Here is a 14,790-nt window from a genome sequence, read left to right on the forward strand (position 1 = left end):
ATTAGGCTATGTCTACACTATGAACTAGAGGTGTGATTCCCTGGCCGCGTACCCGCCTGAAACCGATGGTTTTGCAGTGGCATGGCTAAGCTGCTGCTACTTGTGCTAACTAATGCGGCGACACTGCTATTTATACTTGCACTAGCTAGATGTGAGCAAGTGCTGGTATATGTACACGAGCAGGGGAATCACACCCCGAGCTTGTAGTGTAAACATCATCTTAGCAGGAGTGCTTTAGAAGCATGCCCAGCAGTTGTTTCCACTGCAGCTAACCTACAGTGCGCCAGGGGCTTCAGCTACCCAAACCCTTCACTATAAGGCCTGCAAATATTAACTACAAAGTATGAGACTCAAGGGACTGGTTGACGTCAGTGGAGGTCATCGGAGAAGAGAACTAGTTACTCTCCGCGTTCCAGATTCTGTTGTATGGCTGTGGAGTGTCATTCCACGTGGGAGCAGGAGTGATTTCTGTTTCACCTAGTAGACAATGCCCTGAAAAAGAGAGCACTTGCATCAAAGATTCCGCTAGATTCCAAGCCGTTGATCTCCCTGTACCAGATTCAACCCCCCCGCGGACACTGATTTCTCTAGGCTTGTGCCTGTTTATGCTAGCAGTGGATTGGACCCTCTACCTCGGTTTCCCCAGCTGTAAAGTGAGGATAATTATATAGTAGTGGGAGGATTCCATCACTTTAAGGATGGGCTTAGATATTTTACTGACCAGGTCTGGATGGCCAAGTCAGGGCTTATATTGGTGTTTGTAAGAAGTAGGACTTAAATTATCAGCTGTTTGGGGTGGAGGCTGTCTCTTTATTCTGTGTTTGTACAGTGCTCCTAAAATGCTAAGATGATAGAAATAATAATAGATGAGATTCTTTGCATTCTTCATCATTTTTAGCTTGCTGTTCATGGTGGGTTGGCTCTTGAGAATAAGGGTTTGCCGGATGAGAGGCTATAAAAATGATTGTTTAAAGGGAAATGACCAGCTTCATTTTTTTAAATTTCCATTTATTCCCCTTTCAAATTTGAATGTCCCGAAATCTTGTTTTAAAATTTCCATACCAAAGGATTTTTAACAAGGGTGGTTTTCCTCTTCCTCAGTGGATGTTTATATAGGTCTTGGAAGTTAGTTGGTTTGTACTTTGCTAACTGACTGCACGTGGAAAAATAGTGAAATTGACGACACAAAGTGCTGTCGTGCAGTCAGCAAATTGCAAAAACAAAATAGAAGAGAATGTAAGCTTTTAGTTCGAGAGAGCTTAGGTGTTGCTTGTACCAAGAAGAGGTACGCCGCTTCCAGGCAGTTCACTTCAGTTCATTTCATTGAAGCGGTGTTGGTATTGGAAAGCTGTACGTGCGTTGCCGAAGCGTAAGAGAGAGACAAACCCTCAGCTCTCTGTTCCTTCAAAGTTGAAATCTGAGCCCCTTTCAAGTTGAAGTCAGAACCTCAGCTAGCATAGATCAGCAGAGATCCACCAATGTTAGTTGAGATTTGCTGATTTATGTCAGGTTTGTGTGTTTAACCTTATATGGTCTTGTTATATATGTCAGAATATCCCGAAACCTTTATGGCCTAAACTTGTGGCACCTACTCGGACAGAGCTCCCACTGAACTCAGCAGGCGTTTTGCGTACAGGATTGAGCTTGAATGACTTCTCAGGCAGGAAAGTCTCTTGACTAGCTGGGAGTGGCCCGTATTTCATTATGCAGCTTTTTTCTGTAGTCAGCAACATGCTTATCTGCAGCCTGAACTCAAGTGGAGTGTCTGCCTTAGAAACTTAGAAACCAGCCTGAACTCAAGTGGAGTGTCTGCCTTCCGCAATCAGCCTTCAAACAGTTTTTACTTAGAAATACTCAGGCTTCATAAAAATGCACATGCTCTAGGATGTTTACCCTGTGCCTGTAGCTAGTGGACTGGGGAGGGTAGAGTGACACTAGCATTCTCTCCCTGACCCCATGCCTTAAAGGTGCTTTGTAGAGGTCCGCTACCTGAATGCTGATCAGTTTCTTAAGGATTAAGTGTACAGACATGCCCCGTACTTTGAAACCTCTGCAAGAATTTTCCTGTCCAGCGCTGGCATCCAGCATGCTATGCCCCCACCGTCGTCTCTACCTGGCACAGGGATGGATTAGGGAAGGCTCGGGAATCCTGGCATCCGGGGCAGTGAGTCAGAGGGGCAGTCAGCAGCGCAGCACGCAAGATCGCCTGTTTAGGAGGAGGATCAAGGTGAGGCTCCATCACCAGGAGTGCTGGCAGAGATAGATCTGCTCTAGGAGTAGGAAAAATCTGTCCAGGTAAAAGGGAGGGTGGTTTGAATCACTGAGGGAATAGGCCTTGTTTAGCCTTAATTCAGCCCATGGCATTACACCGCCCTCATTTTAACAGTAATTTCTAGGAGTCACTTCCGGTATTTGTATGCCCCCATAACATAAGCACTTGCTAAACAGAGGGCCCAGCCTAGAGACCTTTGATGCCAAATCCGTGTAGGTCATTGATAACTCCCAGCAACAGTGACCGCTGTGCTGGGGTAATAGAGCAATAGAGATATCCGTTTGGATTTTCATTAGAGCAGTTGGAATTGTTTTGTCAGAAAGGTTTTTTGGGGTGGGTGCAGGAATATTCCTTTTTGAACAAGATAAAATTTTCCGCAGGAAAAAAGAAATTATTTTGTCGAAAGGACAAATTTCATTTTGATTCGCTTCAAAACGAAACATTTTCAATGTGGTTTTCCCTCCCCCTTTTTACTGCGGTGGAAAAAAGGAAGAAGAAAATGTTCAATTTGAATGTAAATGATTGGGGTCTTTTTATTTCATTTACATGAAAAATAAAATAAAGTTCCTTGGCAAATTTTGAATGGAGTGATATGTTTTTTGTTTCCTTTGAAATGTTTTGTGGAAAATCAGTCTGTTAACAGGGATATGTTTGCCTTTTAGCAGGGATCCATCCAGTTGGTTTTATACTACCACATATCACCGTTGTATTTGAGCACCTTCCGTACAAAATCAATAGCAGTAGTTATAATGCTGTCTCTAGTGCAGTGGTTTTCAACCTGGGATCCTCAGCCCTCTGGGGATCCGCAGACTATGCCTCCATTTGGCAATTTTTAGGGGTCCACAAGTGAAAAAAGGTTGAAAACTGCTGCACTAGTGGACTTCATGAAATTGGGCACATTTCCCTTTTGGGGTAAAAAGCTCCACGTGAGGTATTTGATTTGCTTGTTTGTTATTGGTTTTTACTTTTTATTTACTAGGGGGGAGTGTTTGGGTGGATGGAGGCATCAGTGTTGCAAATGTCGTTCTTGCTGTGTTGGAAAAGGTTTTTCAAAGGAGACAAAGATGCCCTTAGCTCCTCGCAGGATCACGTAGGAAGCTATTGTACTTTGAGCAGATAGGTCCTCTCTGGTTTGTCCCCCAGCTGATTCAGCACTGTTCCCTACACTACATTAATCTGGTGTTCCAACTACTGCACATGACAGTGGCCATATAAAAATTCTTGTCCCTAAGTTCTGGTAAACAGACCACTTTGGGAGGTGGGACACTCTGGCCCCCACTGCTCTTTTTCCAAAAAGGGTTGTTATGTTTTTAGCGTTCAGGAAGCTATCCACTCGCATCCCACCTCTCCAGCCCCTCACTTCCTTTCAGTCTTGGTTAAATGTGCCATAGAGTGGTTTAAAAGTAGCATCACGGAGCAAGGGAATGTTGGGTCATGAAAATAGCATTCTCTGGTCTTCAGATCTCCTAAGGGGCCTGTTCTCCCCCATCATTAATGCTGAGATGTAAGGGCTGAGTGTGAAATCAGTGCCTATCACATGACAGGCAGATGGTAGGGTGAGGGGCACCCTAGATAAAGTTAGGGTTTGTCTGCATGCAGATTTGCACCTGGTGAGGCCTTGTCTATGCACACACAAGTAGCATCAGTTTAACTTTTATTGGTGTTTAAACTGGTTTACTCAAACTGGTACAAAGCCCTGTATAGATGCTGTTAATTGGGTTTAGCTTAAACCCGTCCCTAATTGATCTAAGTGACATTGGCAGAAGCCAGGTTAAACTGACACAGCTCAGCCCAGAGGCAAAGAATGGAAGAGGTGAAATAGATCCCCTTGAATTAGCATGCATTTTATTCCCCAAATTGGTCTTGTAGGTTACAGTTAATGGGCACGCTAACCAAAGGCTCTACTTCTTGGAATTGCCGTGGGGATTACATGATGCTTTTTGCAGTAGGAAGAGTTGTTACAGTGAGCCGTGATTTCCTGGGGGATTGTTTTGAGCCTCTGGAAAAATCCCCTTGTTGTTTCAATAGCAAAAGTTCATTCTCAACTTCCCCTCCTGAAACAGTGCATTTTAGCTTCCCTTGGGTAGAGGTGGCTGTATTCCAGTGATGAGTGGCTGAGCTGTATGTCTATAGACAGAGGGTGAGCCGTATGTGTATGCGCAATCTAGAAAGAACTCTGGGGTGCTTTCACAATGGAAGCTGTGGTCCAGTAGGTAGAGACTGGCCTCATTCATTTCCTAGCTCTGCCACTGACTTCCAGTGTGGCCTTGGCCAGGTCACTTTGCAAGGGCCACTAATTTTGAGTGCTTCCACTTTCAGGTGCCCAACATGAGATACCTACGGCCTGGTTTTCAGAGGTGCTGACCACCCAGTGCTCCAGTTGAAGTCAATGGGAGCTGCAGGTGCTCAGCACCTCTGAAAATCAGGCTGTAGGTGTTGTAGATTAGGCCCCCTACAAAAAATCAAGCAGCCAGAATGATTGGAAATATAGGCTTTGGGGCCTCAGTTTGCCCATCTGTAATGTGGAGGCAATGAAACTTACCTCCTAAGGGTATAATGAGGATTAACTGAGGTGGGCATTAAGAGTCAGTGTGGCGTGATAGAGCACATCTGGGCATTACAATAATGCATGTATTGCTTTCCATGAGTAGATCTCAAACCCCTTTGTGGAGCAGTTCAGTATTATCATCCTTGTGTTTAGATGGGGGAAACTGAGGCACAAAGCAGCAAAGTAACTTTTGCAAGATCATCCAGCAGGCCAGTGGTGGGAATAGAACCCAGGTCTTCTGAATCACACACCAGTGATCTATCTGCTAGACCATGCTGCCTCCTCTCAGATCATATTTCTGTTCCTGACTCTGACTCCATATGGAAAGTCACTTAATCCCTGAGTGGCTCAGTTGCCCATCTGTAGAATGCTTACAAATGGTTTGAGATCTGCTGAGTGCAAAGTATTATATGCTGTTTGCGTTGCCTTTATGGAGATCCACTCCGATCTCCTCTCCCCGAGACGGACTGGAGAGCAGACTTAAAATGTCCCCTCCCAGTATTCTGCCTCACCCCAGGGCTGTCTGTGTCCCTGCCCCAGGGCCAGCTGTGCAGGTGCTGTGATTGAGATCGCTAGGAAGCCTGTGATACTGGAATGCCACAAGCCAGGTGCTTTGGGCTTGTGAGCTGACACTTGTTTATGCGGCTAGTCACTCTGCTTCCGCTTGCAATAAACTGGCCCACTCCGGAGACCCCACTGGCTTATGTCTGGACTTTCACACATGCAATGCACAAGGCGCTGACTACAGCAGCAGGAATAGATTTCCCAGCTAGGTCTAGAGTTGGGGTCAAACAGAAAGCAACCTCTTGACCTACACGCTCAAACTTCTCCCTTTTGGGCCCTGTCCATGCTTTGATCAGAGCTACAGCACCAGCTGCCCTGTGCTGCTGACCTTAGCCTGAAGCTAAGAGGCAAGTTTGCTCTATATGGCCCGTTTGATTCTTCTGTCAAGGCTGCTAACGAAGAAGCCAATTGGTACTGGTTCTGGTGGCGATTTTTGTGACATCAAGCATTGGGACAGAGACCCTCCAAATTTGTTCCACATACATCATAAATCTTCATAGTGAGCCCAACCCTGCCATCACCCTGAATGCAATCTAGTCATTTCCATCCAGTCGGTTTCACTCACCACCCCATGGAGCGTGGAGGTAGAGAGCAGACATTTGAGATTTGCAAGCCACCCTCCAGCCACTGTTTAGCCAGAGGTAGGAAAGCACTCGAAAAGCGTCCAGAGGGAGCTGCACCTGGCCGCTGAGAGATGGACTTGCTGACCCACACTGAGAGCTATTTCCCATCTCTAACTTTTTTCCGATTCTGTGATAACATTTCCCAGAGCTGAGCGACACAGGCAGAGAGGGGAAAACAGACGGAGCAGAGGAAAAGGAAACAGAGGCAGAAAGAGATCCAAGCAGGTATCTTTCAGGGCTAGAATCAGTGAGGAAAGGAACAAAAGGAGCAGGGGAAGGTGAGTGAGGCTTGTGCCTTTAAAAGGGTTTGCTCGCTGGGATGGCCTAGTGAGGTATGCACCTTGCTCCTGGGAAGATCCCAGTAATACACTCAGTCTTCATTAGATCTTCAACATTTCCCATTGTTGCTATCACTGGTGCATCTGGGAGCACTAATGTAGACAAGGGACTGGCGTTTTAGCCTCTGTGTCACAGACTTGCTGTGAGCATGTTCGGGACTTGTCCACACAGAGTTGCACCTGTTTAGCCTAAACCAATGTGGTTAAGCCAGTGCCAAATGCCGTGCGGATGCTCTGATTTCAATTCAAACCAGTCTAGATTAAGTCGATTGGAAATCGCTGTCAGGTAAGGTGAAGTAAACCGGAATAAGAGCATCCACACAGGGGTTTGCACTGGTTTTGTTAAACCAGTGCAAGTTTACAGGCATCCAAGGCCTCAGATGACACTATGGTTAAAAAGCTGGCACCTGCTCTACTCTGGCATGCCCATCATTAGTACCACTCAGGTGGTGCTTTGGCCTCCTGCTGGCCCTCTCAGGGCGGGGTGGGGGCAGATTTCACCCTAAAAGAGGGATGATATGGGGTGCCAGGGTGGCTATGTGGGTATTTACTCTCTGCTTTTCTCCATCCTCTCAGACAGGTTCAGAGGGCAACCCAGTTGATGGACCCAAAACAGGCCAAATGGAAGAAGGGCCAATTAACTATGTTGAAGAAAGAAGGTTGAACGAAGGAAGCAGGCCCAGCCTGGTGAATGGGGGGAGCCAGCAGGCTGGGGGAAGTGCCCTGCTAATGGAAACGGATGGCTGGCTCGCCAGCCAGCCTGTTGCCCGGCTCTCCAGCGAGAAAGCCAAGTGGGAGAGCGCTTCGGCCCCGGGCCGGGGGGACACCACCGACGATGCGAACCTGGAGGACGCTCGGAACCTGGTGGCCTTCTCCGCCGTGGCTGAGGCCATGTCTTCCTATGGAATGCCAGCCGCTGGGTCCCCGTCACTGCTGAGCATGCAGCTGTATGAGAAATTCAACTTGGAGATGAGCCGGGGAGGGGCGGGCAACCCAGGGCTCCCCCAGCCCGACGGCGTCCCCGAAGGTGAGGACCTGAACACCCTGAAGGCTGCCCTGACCCTGGCCAAGCATGGCATGAAACCCCCCAACTGCAACTGTGATGGCCCCGAGTGTCCCGACTACCTGGAGTGGCTGGAGCAGAAGATCAGGTCGGCCCTTGGGAAGGGGCAGACCCACTCATCCCAGCATCTCAGCGACGCCCACCACCAGCCCTTAGACAAAGGTGCTACTCCCAATCAGGTGCCTGCCGTGGTGGAGACGCTTAAGCCATGCCCTTCAGATGACCTCCCCTTTTCCCAAAGTGCACTGAACATCGCCAAGGAGAAGAACATTAGCCTCCAGACAGCCATCGCCATAGAAGCCCTGACCCAGCTGTCATCTGCTCTCCCACCACCGGCCAGGGTGACTCCAGCCACTCCTGGCAGCCCCTTGCCATCCGTGTCATTCGCCTCCAAGGAGCAGCTGGTCTGTTCGTCCCCCTTCAGCCCAGACGAACCCCCGGTGCTACCCACATCCAGCAATGAGCAGTACCAGAGCCAGAATGCACAACCCTATGGCGGACATAACGTGCTCCAGACATCTCGGGCCCTGACACAGTCCTCTTGGCAGCCGGCGGACCCCCAGTATATCCTCGAACCCAGCGCCCCCCGAGAGCCTGCGGGCCTCTTCCCCAATTTCACCTCCACCCCCCAGAAACTGGAATTTCCCGAGCTGTGGGACGAAGAACCCAAGCCGAAAAACAACTTGTGGATGCTCAACTCCGACGCGCCCACCTCAGTGAGCGACCCGATGGCTGAACTGGAGCAGCTGCTGGGCAGCGCTAACGATTACATCAAGTCGGTGTTTAAGAGGCCTGAAGCAATGCCCAACAAGGTCAAAGCTGTCAAGCCGAAGCAAGAGCCGCTGGTCCTGCCTCTGAAGAAGGAAGCTGGGGGTGGCCATCCCAAGCTGGCCCCCAGCCAGCACTTGTCACATCTGCTGCAAGAAACGGACTTCCATAAGAAGACCCAGATGGTGCTGCAGCAGCACCTCCATCATAAGCGCAATCTCTTCCTGGACCAGAACTTGTCCCAGCCGGGCCCACAGGACCAGCTGCCCAACTGGTGGGCTCCTGGCTCTCAAGTCCTGCTTCTGAAGCCATCTGAAAAGCAGATCAAAGAGAAGAAGAAGAAAATTCAGCCCGACAAACCCCCCCAGGTCAAGCCACTCCGGAAGCAAGTCCAGATCAAGAAGTCCAAGCAGAAGGATTCGCAACCACTGTTCCTGCCCCTGAGGCAAATTAGCTTGGAAGGATTTCACTCAGCCACCGCCCCTGAGCTCCCAACGGAAGAGATGCAGACTGAGCAGCCTCCCCCCAACACCCCTGTCAAGTCCCCACCTCTTGCACTATTCACACCTAGCTCCGCTGCACAGTCTCCGCTGCAACAGCAGCTGGACGACAGAAGCCAGGCTCCCAACACTCAGGAAACGGGCGCTCTCAGCCAAGGGAGCCCAGAGGAGAACCGCCAGCATCACCTTCACCAGAACTTTGTGTGCCGCCCTACCCCGCCCGGCACTCCTGTCTCCAGCTACGCGCCCTGCTGCTCTTCTGTTTCCTCCGGCGACGGGCAGGACCAAGCTCCCCACAAGCCCTTAAACTCATCGGACTCGCTGCCAGCCCAGAACTCGCTCATGGTGGACGACAAGCTGGAGGAGCTGATCAGGCAGTTCGAGGCGGAGTTTGGGGAAAATTTCAGCCTGCAGAATTCTGACCTCCCGGCTCCACTCACTGACGGGCTGCCCCCCCAGCCTCTCTCCCATCAGTCGTCTGCTCTGAGCCACTCTCCAGAACTGCCAGGGGGCTCAGACACAACCCTCCAAGTGCCGGCTGCCGAAAATGGAGTGCCACCCCTGGCCGAAGCTCCCGAAGTGGGATCCAAAGGCTTTTTGCTGTCGCCCGGGATGGGGCAGCATTTTGAGAACCCCTTTGCAGCTAGGTCCCCCAAGCAGATTAAAATAGAATCTTCTGGTGCTATCACCGTGGTGTCAACCACTTGCTTTTACTCCGAGGAAAACCAAAACGCAGATGCCGCTTACCTGGACGGGACCCCGACCAAGAACGATGTGCCGTTCGCGCCAACCCTCAGTGGATTTTTGGAATCTCCTTTGAAATACCTGGATACGCCAACAAAAAGTTTATTGGACACCCCAGCCAAGCGGGCTCAAGCGGAATTCCCCACTTGCGACTGCGTGGGTAAGTGAAGCCGCTTCTCCATGGCTTACAAGGGCCTGATCTGGATCTCCTAGGCTATTGGGGGTGTTTGGGCTGAATAAAGACGGCAGAAGGTGTGTGTGTGTGTGTGCACCCCTGTACAGAGAGCCCACATGAGGCCCTTTGCACCACTCCTTTGAGGACTCGTGACTGGAGTGGTATGTAGGCTCTTGTGTTGATCTTCTGCGTAAGGGGTGAATTTCACTCTGATGCAAAAAATAAGTGAACAGGTTTGCAACACAGGAGGAAATATACAAGGATTCTAGCATCTTTGTAAGTATCCTGGACAAAATAAAGCTGGGAAGTGATGAACAGGGATTGTTTTCCCAATCAGGATTTGTGGGATATGCTGGAATCCATTGCAATTCTTTTAAGATGAACTGCAAAGACATTTAACTGCGGGAGGGGAGGGAGGGAGGAGAGATGCATGCGTAAGCACACTATTAAAGATTCCACATCAGTAGCAGAATAGGTATGAGAGAGAGATGTGCCATCTGTCTCGGATGGTTCAGTGGTTCTCAGCCCGCGAGTGCTTGTGGCCCAGTCAGCACATTGCTGCCGCCCATGTGACATCCTCAGGGCCATACAGGTAGTATTGGATGTGGCCTGAAATGGTAAATAGGTTGAAAACCACTGACAGATAAAACAAATGCTGCATCTTGGCAGGGGGTTAGACTAGATGACCCTTGCGGTCCCTTCTAACCTATGATACTACGTGCATATATTCCTAATGATATACTACTAAAATCAAATTATATCTTTAAAAGGAAATCTCTACCTATGTTAATTGTGATACCTGAGATTATGAAAACTGAAACAATTTTTCAACTCATCATGTTTTTGTTAGTCTATTCTAATATGTATATTGTGGTAATGCCCTGTCAGGCCCTGCTGTGCCTGGTACTGTACAGACTTATAACAACTGCCAGTCTCTGCCTCAGTACACTTACATTTCAACTTTAATTTTTCTCCCATTTGTTTTTCCGTCCGCGGGGGTGGTGGAAGTTGAGCCATCTCCATGCCCCTGTTGATGGGCAGTTTTACTTTATGGATCTCCTTCACTGAAGTCAAGCTGCAGTGTTCGGGTTTCTGACGCTGCCAGGAATGTTTACATTTCATCCCAGCGAAAACACCTGGGTTTGTGGAAACTGAGAATAAAGAAATCACAAAACAATTCTATTTGGAGAGGGGTCGAGTTTTCAAAAATAGCCTCTAATATTTGGTGCCTCCTGTTTTGAGTGTCAGATTTTAGGGACATATACGTTAGCTTCTCAGCTGCTGTAAATCGGCACAAGACCGCTGGAGTCAAGGGAACTACGCCAACTTCCACCAGGCCTTAGGGACTGATTTTCAGAAGGGCCGAGCTTCTGCAGCTCCCATTGGTTATGTCTACATTGCAGCTGGGATCAAGCCTCCAGACCTGGGCAGACAGACTTGCACTAGCCGTTGGGGCTCCTGCAGAGACTCAGGCTTTTGCCAGCTCACTCAGATCCAGAGGATTGTGTGATAGAGCTGCTGCCCAAGCCGCAGTATCCACACTGCTGCTTTTAGTGCACAAGCATACCTAGCGCGAATTAGTCTGTCCTGGCGAGGGGCCTCACACCTGGCTGCTGTATAGACAGATGTCACTTAGAGGTGTGGGTACGCAGTCGCTCTGAAATCAGGCCTCTTTCAGGTGTCTCCAATGGAGCATCCAGAAACTGAGGCCCCGAGAATTAGAGGATCTTTTTGAAAGTTTTGGGGTTGTGCATTTTTGTGACCATTTTTCTTTGGCAGAGAAAGTTACATTTTAGGGTATAAATCACTGGACCGTGTCCCTGTAAAGATTTCCATTAAATCTCATTGAAATCGATTGAAAGACTCCTGTGTCCTTCAGATTGGGCCCTAGATGGGCCTTTGCAACAGTGCTAGCTGAACTCTCTCTTCGCCCTACAAGGGGGATCCCTCGGGATCAGGGGCACATTTGGGGAAGCAGCCTATGTTGTACCTGTTCTGCGGACAAACCGGAATGCTCATTCTCCAGCCTGTCTGTCAGTCCAGGAGGAAGAAGGCTGAATAGGGAGAGAAGGGTTCTCTGCAATTGTGGGGCCTTTTTCCGGTCCCTTGTCTGTTCACAAATCTAGGCAGAGTTCCTTTGGGTGATGTTGGAGGTTCTCTGCGTGATCTCCCTCTCTGGATCCCTTGCTTTGACTCTGGATCATCATAGAATCCTTGGACTGGAAGGGACCTCGAGAGGTCATCTAGTCCAGTCTCCTGCACTCATGGCAGGACTAAGTATTATCTAGACCATCCCTGACAGATGTTTGTCCAATCTGCTCTTAAAAATCCCCAATGATGAAGATTCCACAGCCTCGCTAGGCAATTTATTCCAGTGCTTAACCACCCTTTTCAGGGTGGTTAAGGGAGGTTTAGGCTGGACATTAGGAAAAAGTTTCTAACTGTCAGAGTGGTTAAACACTGGAATAAATTGCCTAGGGAGGTTGTAGAATCTCCATTTCTGGAGATATTTAAGAGTAGGTTAGATAAATGGCTATCAGGGATGGTCTAGACAGTATTTGGTCCTGCCATAAGGACAGGGGACTGGACTCGGTGACCTCTCGAGGTCCCTTCCAATCCTAGAGTCTATGAAGTTTTTCCTAATGTCAAAACCTAAACCTTCCTTGCTGCAATTTAAGCCCATTGCTTCTTGTCCTATCCTCAGAGGTTAAGAAGAGCAGTTCTTCTCCCTCCTCCTTGTAACAACCTTTTATGTACTTGCAAACTGTTATCATGTTCCCTCTCGGTCTTCTCTTTTCCAGACTAAACAAACCCAATTTTTTCAATCTTCTGTCATAGGTCATGTTTTCTGGACCTTTAATCATTTTTGTTGCTCCTCTCTGGACTCTCTCCAATTTGTCCACATCCTTCCTGAAATATGGTGCCCAGAACTGGACACGCTACTCCAGTTGAGGCCTAATCAGCGTAGAGTAGAGCAGAAGAATTTCTTCTTGTGTCTTACTTACAACGCTCCTGCTAATACATCTTTAACCCCCATCCTTGTTTTTTTATTTTATGTCCCCTGTCCGCAGTTAAATTGGAGTCCTCCCTCACCTGAGAGGGTGGGCCTTCTGGTCTGATAGGCTCCGCCTACACCCTGAGGCTTTAAATAGGCTGGGCGTTTTCACCAATGTTGTGCTTGCATAGAAAAGCTAAGGAAAGAATTTGGGGTGTATTGAAATCAACAGAGGGCCACAAAAAGAAGACCCCATGTTTGATTGGGAGCTGGCTTCTGGACAAAGAAAAACTGAGCTTTTATCAGCAGTCATTTATTTATGTATTGGCTTGTAAATTTAAAGCAGTGATTGTACCAAACGGCACCAAAGAAATGCAAAGAAATTCCCAGCGTTTGTGGAGTTGGTTGAAACTTTCATCGTGTTTGAGTTTTGCCTCCATTACCAGGAAAGATTTGGATTATTTTGGGCAGGGAAAGAAAGAAAAGCTGCAAGAGAAAGCAGTTAAGTAGGAGGCCGGACTTGGTACTTTATTAGGTATCTCTGCTGTTAGACTAATAAAATCAGACTCCTCTGCGTGTCACTTATTGATCTCTGTCTGGACGCCTGCAGCCCAGCTGAGATTTGCTTTCTCCTTTCCTTGGCACAGGGCCAGTTAGACATGACGGGAATGAAAATTAGGACTGGGGAGGAGTGGGAAAGAAAAAACAACCCAACGGCAAACCCCTGCCTAACTAAGGAGCCTTCTGTGCTCACTGAAGCCCCAAGGAAAGTGCTGTTAACTTGACTGCAAGTTCTCTGCCGGGTGAGTGAGTTCTCTAGGTCCTCTGAGGTTGGCAAGCTAATGCTGAGTTTTATCCAAAGCCCATTGAAATTAATGGGAATCTGATTTCCGTGGAGTTTGGATCAGGCCCACTTTCTTCCCTGATTAGCAAACTTCCTAAGCCCTCCAATCTCTCTGGAAGCCCCAGAAGAGCTCCACTAATTCTCCCAGCCCACCAAGTTCTCTGTGAGATCACAGTCTGAACAGGGTTAATTCTACCGGCTATTCCACCTTGGATAACCAGCTCTCTAAAGGGCTGATTCAAAGCCCACGGAAGTCCAAGAAAAGATGCCGATTGTCTTCCCTGGCCCTAAATCTTCCAAGCCTCTGCAGTCCTCTGAGATCAATTGATCCTCTAGTTGCTTCCCGCTCATACTGATGTCCCCCATTCCCCCAGTGCTAGAGCCAGCGCTGGAAACCTCATTGACTATGACTTTAAAGCACTGGGTTTCAAACTGCGGGGCGTGATCCAGTACTGGGTCACGTAATGTAAGGCACTAGGTCATGGTGGCTCTTGTCAGCACCACCGACCGGGCCGTTAGAAGTCCCCATCGGTGGTTCTGCCCGGCTAAGCCAGGCTAGTCCCTACCTGTTCTGACAGTGTGCTGCACCCCAGAAGCAGCCAGCAGCAGGTTCAGCTCCTAGGCAAGGGGTCCACAGGACTCCACGCGCTGCCCCTGCCCCGAGCACTGGCTTCGCACTCCCATTGGCCGTTTCCCAACCAATGAGAGCTGGGAGGCGGTGCCTGCGGGCAGGAGCTGCGCAGAGCTGCTTGTGCGCCTCTGCCTAGGAGCCAGACTGCTGTTGGCCACTTCCAGGGCCCAGCACAGGTCTGTGATGCCAGGACAGGCAGGAAACCTGCCTTAGCACCCCTGCTGTGCTGCTGACCGGGAGCCACCTGAGGTTGGCCTGCGCCCCAACCCCATGCCCCAGGCCTGAGCCCCCTCCTGCACCCTTAAGCCCTCATCCCTGGCCCCATCCCAGAGTCCTGACCCCGTCCCACATCCCAACCCCCAGCCCTGAGCCTGCTCCCACACCCTGAACCCCTCACTCTTGGCCTCACCCCCCCGACACCAAGCCTCTGCCCCAGCCCTGAGCCCCTCCCGCACCCCAAACCTCTCATCTCCTGCTCCATTGGGTCGTGGGTATCAACAATTTTCTTCAACTGGGTCACCAGAAAAAACATTTAAAGTACACCAGCCTCCATTCTCATACTGCTGGAGTATCCCTCTCGTGAATGAGGGAGATCTGGTGTGGTGACCCTAGGCAGCACAGGCTGGAGAGTTAGAGAGACAGAGAGAACCACAGGGTCTGTCTGTGTCCAGCAGCCTCTATTAAACCTCCCCCGCCCCCAGTGTTCATTCTCACCAGCTCCAGCA

The 14,790-nt window shown here is 49.3% G+C and overlaps 1 protein-coding gene across 9 annotated transcripts in view; it reads left to right on the forward strand.

Moving 5' to 3' along the window:
* Positions 1–14,790, forward strand: part of TET3 (tet methylcytosine dioxygenase 3) — a 183,039-nt gene that overhangs the window by 95,422 nt on the left and 72,827 nt on the right. For all 9 annotated transcript variants that reach the window (XM_075062730.1, XM_032774179.2, XM_075062729.1 and 6 more), the window contains one exon: positions 6,922–9,580. In XM_075062730.1, the coding sequence (XP_074918831.1) occupies positions 6,922–9,580 (2,659 nt within the window). The remainder of the gene's footprint in view (positions 1–6,921; positions 9,581–14,790) is intronic.

This window comes from Chelonoidis abingdonii, chromosome 2, assembly GCF_003597395.2.
Source record: "Chelonoidis abingdonii isolate Lonesome George chromosome 2, CheloAbing_2.0, whole genome shotgun sequence".
NCBI lineage: Eukaryota > Metazoa > Chordata > Testudines > Testudinidae > Chelonoidis > Chelonoidis abingdonii.